This window comes from Galeopterus variegatus, unplaced genomic scaffold (genome assembly GCF_000696425.1).
Source record: "Galeopterus variegatus unplaced genomic scaffold, G_variegatus-3.0.2 Scaffold5234, whole genome shotgun sequence".
In the NCBI taxonomy this organism is placed as follows: domain Eukaryota; kingdom Metazoa; phylum Chordata; class Mammalia; order Dermoptera; family Cynocephalidae; genus Galeopterus; species Galeopterus variegatus.
In genome coordinates, this window is record NW_007731345.1 from 56,320 (window position 1) to 64,793 (window position 8,474).

The window sequence follows — 8,474 nt, forward strand, 5'->3', positions numbered from 1 at the left end:
CTCACATGTAAAGATTTAAAAATTTTGGCAAGATCTGCATAAACAATATTATGGATCACAGTTAAAATAAATTTTAAAGAATCATTTTAGATTTTTTTTCTGTGATTATTCCAAGGATTTTGTGGTCTAATAAAATTTTATCACACAAAGCTAAGATCTGTTAAGTAGATTATTTTCATATTAGCTTTTCAGAAACATTTTTGGTAACTTTTATATAAAAATGAATATTATTATAATAGAAATCGTTTCAAGAAAATATAGCTGAGATCACTATGACCAGAGGCTACTAAGTTCCTTGTGCCTTTAACGCACAATGGGGACTAGTCAAGAGAAGACATGAAAAGACCATCTCCAGGAAGAGGATTAAAGAATAAAAATTGAGAACACTGCTCAATGAGTGTCAGAGTGAGCTTGTATAAGCCTTAGAGATATTTAGGAACTTTATCGCTGACGGCATTGTGGAGTAGATTGGAAGAAAAAACTAGTTGATTTTTCAGAAGAATTTTCAGTTTAAAGGATGCTAGTTATGCTTTCTTTCCTTGCAGTAATATGGAATTATTCTCTCTCAATCTCTATCAATTCTTCCTCTCCCTTTCCCTCCTTCCCTCCCTCTCTCTCTTCTTCTCTTATCATGCAAGGTATTCTGCATTAAAGAAAGATGGACAGAGACTTTCAACTTTGATGAAGAGAGGTGAGGTGGTAGAAGCAAAGCCTGCCAGGCCAGTTACCGTATACAGTATCTCCCTTCAAAAATTCCAGCCACCGTTTTTCACATTAGGTAAGATGGAGAAATTTGAAATCATTTGTATTTACATGTACTTTTATTTTGTATTTGGCTACTTTTGTGTAATTTTAATGGATCTCTAGGATAACGGAGGTTTTTTAAAAATTTGAATTTAAGGAAAGTTAGGATTTGTTTAATATCTTTTTGGTAATACATTTAATGAGGTACCTATAGCTATATGGAGGTTCAGAAGTGCTTTTCTAACTAGAGTGAGTTTTTTATATATTGTATTATTTTATCTTACTATAAAGTTGGAAATAACATATCTTAGATCTCTATGGAGAAGAACAGGTAAGGAGTATATATTTTCAAGATTTTGGATTTTAGATTTTATTAGCTTATGGATGCTTTAGCTCTCAATTAGCTAGTACCTGATACATACAGGGGTTTTCTGTTTGTTTTTGGTGCTGGGTACAGGGGATCTGAACCCTTGACCTTATATTCAGTTTTAGAATTGCCCTTAATTTGTCCTTTTAAAACTAAGCATTTTTAGGTTTTGGACAAGATATTTTAAGCATAGACTGATTTTTCCCCCCTCTTTGTCACCTACAAATTACTACCGAAGATCCTGAAAATATGGAAAAAAAATAGATTGAGGCAGAAATACATTTTTGGATACATGATCACATTTTAATTCAGGTTATTAATTGGAATTTACAACCCATATTTGAAATAAATTTAAAAACCAAAAAGTTTATTTCTATGGTTTATAAATTTTATGTTCTTTCTGGCTGCAGAAAGTTGTAGCTGAAGCCTTGAACATATAGGAGCTGTGAAGAATCAAAAGCTGTAGTTCTTAATCCTTAGGCTCCCTTAAATTGATCCTACCCTTTCATTTCACTTCATTTCATAGTGCATACTGAATAGGATTCCTTTTAGAAATAATTTCCCAAAGAACCTTTTTTCTTAAACTTCATTGCTTTTTCCCATTGGCATTATTTAATGTGTAATATGTTCCTGCAGAATATGGTTTTGTATCATTAGAAAAAGAAGTCACTCCTTTTCTTCTGTATCCTGATTTTAAAGAATGAAAAAAAAACACTAAAAATGTTTTTTGCTCCATTCCATGAAAATGTAGCAGCCAGTTTGACAGAGTAGATGTTATCTATGAAAGTAAGTGTAAAGCTTGGGCCAGGTCTAGAGCTCACAGACCCCTCAAGCCCATTGTCCAGACTGGGTCACAAACCCTTCACATGCCAGGCTGGGTCACCAGACCCCTCACACACAGGTCTGTGAGCTAGGTAATTGGCAAACAGGTCCTTGGAAGCCATAGGACTTCCAAGAACATGGCTGGAGAGCATGGCTGTGCAATGCAGGTGCACTAACTCCACCCACACACAACTTATTTACGAAGAATGTGCCTCACCACTCCCAACCAGACCTAAGGCGAGCAGGCCTGATTAAATTATTCTACTTTCCCAACAGTAGGAAAAACTCAAATTTTTCTAATTGCATTTAAGTCATAAATATTTTGTTGACTGGAGAGCATGATGGTCCAAAAGAGTTGTCTTTTCACTAAAGTCAAATATAATGCAAGAATGTTAGCACATCTACATTTGATCCTAGTGCTCATTTTATCTCAGCTGTGGACCGCAACCATGAGTGGGTGAAAAAACAAAACAAAAGAATTAAAATCCCCAGGTGGTGAGTTTTGATTAATTCCCCAAATGGCTTTATTTGCAAGATAAGACTAGAAAAAGCTAGGATGTAGTTCTTTTGTGTGGAAATGCAGCAGCTCTTTTCAGGACGTCTTATTGATGAATAAAAACAATGCAGAGCCCTGCCCTCAACTGATCAGCTTGTGTTACACTATTTTAGGAAGATGTTTAGAAGTACATTCAGTTCTGGGACACTGTGTAATTTTAAGTTATTTCAAGATTTCTTCAGGAATATTTCCAAGAGAACATTTAAATATGCCGGACTTTCTGTGTGTAGTACAGTACCCTAACCCCAGACAGATATAATTCTTGTCATTGTGTGAAGGGATTTTTTTTGTTGTTGGTTGGTTGTATGTTTTTGACTGTACAAATCTGAAAATATTTTAAAATCTACAGCTCATGATAGCAAAGCTGAGATTTAAAGCATGAGATTTAAAGCTGAGATTTTTCATTTAAAACCTATTAAATGAACAAGGTGTACAAATATGAGAATATTTTTAAAAATCTACAGCTCATGATACCAAAGCTGAAATTTCTAACTACTTACAACCCATTGAATGAACAAGGCTGAAGTATTAAAGTGGTATGACTTGCTAGTTAATTTAAAATGTGTTTATGAGTTTCTGCTGTTTGCTTTCTCCACACTCTGACTTTTCAATCTCACAAACACATATGCCACTGGATGAATAATTTATGTTTTAGCACATAAATATTTTATCACACGATTGTTTGCATAGTGCATTTTTACATTTGTTTAGGGGCATCATTTCTATGTAAAGTGGATTTCATAGGAGGTTAGCAATTTACCATGTCACTGTTAACATTCCAGATGTTGAATGTGGAGGAGGTTTTTATATCAGAAGCTTGGTCAGTGACATTGGCAAAGGTAAGCATAAAAATGAATTATGAATTATCATTTAGAGAGTATTTTTTTTTTATGAGAAAAGGGAATTTTCTGTTTTTTGTATTTCTGAGCACTAGCCTTAAGAACTGAACTCTTGCTGCCTTCAGCATTGTAGGTTTATGGCATGTAATTATCAGCCTCAGCAGCTGCAGTGAAATGCTTGTAAAGGGAAAGAAGAGAAAGAGGAACAGAAAATGAAGAGAGGAATAATGAATGCAAGGGCCAACATTTTTTTCAAGTACAAAACATTTTAACTAAAAGTAGGAATCAGAAAAAAAGATTTATTTTTCTAAAAGTTATTTTCATTGACAGAAATAAAATTTTTTAGAAATTGGAAGCCACAGTTTACAAACTGACAGAAAGTTGTGGTTCTGGCTCTGCCATTTACTGGCAGTGTGACACTGGACAGGTCATATTATCTCATCTGCAAAGTGAGGGTTTGCTTCATGAGTTAAACAGGAAATGTGTGCAAGTTCTTCATAGACTTTAAAGCAGTTTGTAAGGTGAGTTATTAAATATTATTTTGCTACCTAATCATTTTTTTTATTTCAGAGCTCTTGGTTCTTATATTGGATTTTTACAGTTTTCCTTCTGGGGTGGTTTTGAGAGGTTTGAGTTGTGTTCTGTCATTTGAAAAATTATAGTCTGTGAAATACTGAATCATTTATCTTTTGGATTTTTTTTTTTTTTTTTTTTTACCTTTGTTGCTGTAGAACTCTCTTCCTGTGCCAATGTACTAGAGCTGACTCGAACCAAGCAGGGACCATTTACACTAGAAGAGCATGCCCTCCCTGAAGACAAATGGACGATCGATGACATTGCACAGTCTCTTGAACATTGCTCATCTCTTCTCCCTGCAGAGATGGCACTTAAGAAGTCAAAACCTGAGGAGTCCAATGAGCAGGTTTTGAGCTGTGAATATATAACTCTAAATGAGACAAAGGGAGAGGATGATGTAATTAAGGCATTTTGAGATTGGCCTGGGAGTGTCACCGTTCCTGGTTGATGTTTGAATCCTGTGTGCAGATGCAGAATGACAAGCTATGTGGAAGAGACAACTATTCCTAACTTTTATTTTTTTGCATGATGAAAAATGTTTATTATTTACAGTTTCGGTAGCATACAATTTATTTGCTATACATTATAAATGATCTTGCAATTGTTCAGTTCTTTGCTGTACTGTGAAATGTTCCTTTAGGATGTTTTTATGTTGTTAAATATGAATATGATTGGACTCAGGAAAATTAACTTTCTGAATTTGATCTTCTTCAGTCTTTTCCTGTGAAAAAGTTGAACAAATTTTCTAATCAAAGAAGAAAGAAATAATGTGCTCCATGTGTCTTCAGTCTCATAAAAGTGAATGTAATTTAGTGTTATTTTGTCTTTATTTAGGCTTGCTGGTGGCTCCATTGTATTGAAATTCATTACCTATGTTTGAAATGGCTATTTTTGAGCTCTTGTGTTTTGGAGAGTTTATTATTATTAAAAACATGTATTTGATAAGACTGCACTCATCTAGTAATGATTGTGTTTGTTTAGATCTTGGAAATGAGTAAACTTTTATAATAAATATTTGTAAATCAACCAAATTATTTCTGCTACCATTAACAGGATGAATAGAAGACTAATATTTGGGCCGAGCCCGTGGCGCACTCAGGAGAGTGCGGCGCTCGCTGGGAGCGCTGCGCTCCCGCCGCGGGTTCGGATCCTATATAGGGATGATCGGTGCGCTCACAGCGCTCACTGGCTGAGCGCGGTGCAGCCGGTCTCAAAAAGGAAAAAAAAAAAAAAAAAAAAAAATAGAAGACTAATATTTAATTAAATTCACCTCTACCATTAGAGCAGAAGACAGCTCCTATAGCTTTGTATTTTGGCAGCTATGAGATATTTTTCCGATAATTTCATCAACACAGTCAACCACTTTGTACCAAGTTACAATAACATAATTTTTAAAATTTAAACTAAAGATGTCTTCATTTAAAAATTTCTTTTATCCATTTTTCAGCATTTGTTTATATCTCTTTGTCTCTTTGTAGGGCATTAATCCCCATGACATCATTTCTTTAGTTGTTTGCTCTCTCAAGTGTTATTTATAGACATGGAGGTAGCTGCACTGAATTTCCAGCTAATCTGTTCTCCTCTAAATATTTAAAAACAGTTATTTGTAAATGTTTGCATTCAATAGCTTTCTGAAAGTGTTCTGTTCATTTTTACCATAATTTTGAAATTGTTGTCACATCACAAAATAGTAAATTTCATATGTAATGAGTGCTTCATATTTTTGTTATGGGAAAGCAATATATTATGCAGCCAGTCTGTAGAAACACTCAAATCTCTTCATCTACTCAAATACAGTTTCAAAAGAAGACTCATTAAAGACTTCATAAAATATGAGTTTTTAGATTTTAATGGATTGGCTTTCTTTTTAAAGGTAGTTGCCTGCTTGCAATGTCTAACTCAAAAATTTAAAATACATAAACTGAAATGGTTTTATTTGTGGATCACTTAATTTAAACTCAGTATAAAAATGCTTATTATATGCCTCAGCAGAGCATTTTCAGCATATTGGCAACGTATTTTTAATGAAAATATTAAAACTAATTCTTAGTATGAGGCAAAATTATAAAGAAAGAGTATTGATACCATGATGCATTAACATAAAATACCAAACACACAAAGTTATATATTGAAAGTTTACAATTTTACTTATTCATATCTAGTGCCCTGCAGTTTGTATCAGCCAAGGTGGCAGTGGCTACCTCTGTCTATTGGGATGGCACAGGTTACAATATGTCTTCATTCATTGCCAGTTAAAGTCCAAATAGAAGGATATTTAGCCTTCAGAACACAGCTGAGGTAATTCTGTTCTATTTCTCAACTTAAGAATTGACATGTATAATTTACCAATTGGGGAGAGATTATTTGAAAAGGCGAGTAACTTTTAAAAATGATAGCCAGTCTTTTTCTTTTATATTGAAAACATTGAAGAAAATTTTGCCAAATGGAATCATCACCCATAATCCCACCATCCTGATACAGTAACTTTAGAATTTTAATTTTTATATTACTATTTTCCCTTTTTCTGTTCACATAATATGGTCTTGACTATATTATACTTTTTAATTGACTATTTTTCATTTGATGTTCTCTATCAGTATTTGTATTTAGTTTTGATAATGATTATTTTAATTATATTACTTTATACCCATAATTTATTTAAACTATTTCTCTATTGCTGAATACTTAAGACATTTTCAATTTTATTAGGATAAATTCCTGGGAATGGGATTATTAAGTGAAGTAATACAGTTTTATGGTTTACGTTTGCCTTATTGCATTCCCAAAGAGTTGTAACATTTTACGGTGTCACCATTTGGGTAGGGGTTTTATATATTGTTGCTGATTTACTATGTATAAGAGTGAGTTCAAAGTTTCTCTAATTTGCCTTTGTGTCGTTTATCTGTATACTTTGTTCATTTATACAAATAAATGTCTTAATGATTTCTTCATACATTTGCATGAGTTATTTATGCAGTAAACACTTGGAATGTTTTTCACGGCCTTTTTTTTTTTCTTTATTTTTATTTTTTATTTTTGCTAATTACATTTTCTAACTAATTTTAATAATTTCCCCCATTTTTCCATTGTTAAATTTACAAGTATGAATAGTTAAAATTTATCAAAACTTTAAAATACAGTCTTAACTCTTAAACCTGGAACTAATCGAGTTCTAAAAAGTTCAAGACTCATCAGCAAAACAAATTAGTTTTCTCCTGAGTCTAGTATTTAAGTGCCAACTGGTTTTGGTTTTCTGGTTTTGTTTTGTTTTTTTCCCATCTTAATCAAAATATTAAAGAAACATCTATGTCTTATATATTACTAGGCCTAAAGCTTCATAGCATAATAAAAGTGTTTTGCTTATAAGAAAAAAATAAATTAGAAATTCCTAAAATATTTCAACCTGGAACAAACCTAATCATTTTGACACTTCAAAGTTTTTTCTATTTCTGAAAAATATTATAGTCTTATGAGTTGTCAGAAGTGGTCATAGAATTATTTCATTTATGGTTTTAAAATCAATGAGCATTAAAATAATAGAAATTCACTGTGTGAATTCAAAATTGTGAAATGTGAATAAGGATGAAACCCACATTTTCCTATACTAGATCTTTTCTTTTTAAATGCTTGAGTTAATGCAAGCCACTGACTTATCTTTAGAAATAATTCACTATATAAGAGCGCTTTATATCAAGTCTTCAGTACATTTTATGCCCCTTTGACCAGTTTGGAATTTGTATCAAACTTACAATGGACATTTAGAGGTTCAATTAGACAGTGAATTATTCTGTTTCAAAGGAAAAAAGTAATTTACTTTATTTCATGATGTATATAATAGAAAAAAAAAGTGATTCAAAAGCATTCTAAAATGTTAACACTTAAATAGAGGACGATAATAGATGTGAGGTTTATGCACTGAAATTATTATAATGGGGCCAGCCCGGTGGCGCACTGGATAGTGCGCCGCTTGGGAAGCGCCGTGGCGCTCCCGTCTGAGGGTTCGGATCCCACATACAGACCGGCTCCCGCTCACTGGCTGAGCGAGGCGCGGGAGCAACGCCGAGGTTTGCAATCCCGTTGCCGGTCCCCGGTCCGGTACGGGGGCAACACTGAGGGTTGCGATCCGTTGCCGGACACGGAAAAAAAAAAAAAAAAAAAAAAAAAAAAAAAAAAAGAAATTATTATAATGGCTTTGTAGTTAAATTTAAATAGAGGGATTACCTTGAAATTATTTCTTTCCTCAAGGTATGTGTGAGCAGCTCTAGTTTGCCCTAATAGTTTATTAAATACCATTTGTTAAGCACTTACTACATGACAGTTGAATCAGTAATAACCTTTATTTGTCAACTTGTGAGTTAAATGCTCTTTAGAAACAGGAATATCTTCAGATTGCTGTTTTAAATGGTGATAACCAGCAGGAAAGTTGAAGTCAGAAATTATTATTTTGCTCTTCTTATCTGTAACCCTAAGATACAACATATTTAGATTATTTCTGTCTGTACCAGTAATCAGCTTTTTGATTTTAGGCAAATAATCTTTTTGGGCCTCAGTTTTCTCATCTTTAAAAGAA

The 8,474-nt window shown here is 33.2% G+C and overlaps 1 protein-coding gene across 1 annotated transcript in view; it reads left to right on the forward strand.

The window, feature by feature from the left end:
• The window catches only part of TRUB1 (TruB pseudouridine (psi) synthase family member 1), a 42,071-nt gene extending 37,207 nt beyond the window's left edge, over positions 1-4,864 (forward strand). The window contains exons 6-8 of the mRNA XM_008589137.1: positions 639-778; positions 3,272-3,328; positions 4,060-4,864. Coding sequence (XP_008587359.1) covers positions 639-778; positions 3,272-3,328; positions 4,060-4,319 — 457 coding nt within the window. The 3' untranslated portion in view covers positions 4,320-4,864. The remainder of the gene's footprint in view (positions 1-638; positions 779-3,271; positions 3,329-4,059) is intronic.
• Positions 4,865-8,474: the final 3,610 nt, after the last annotated feature.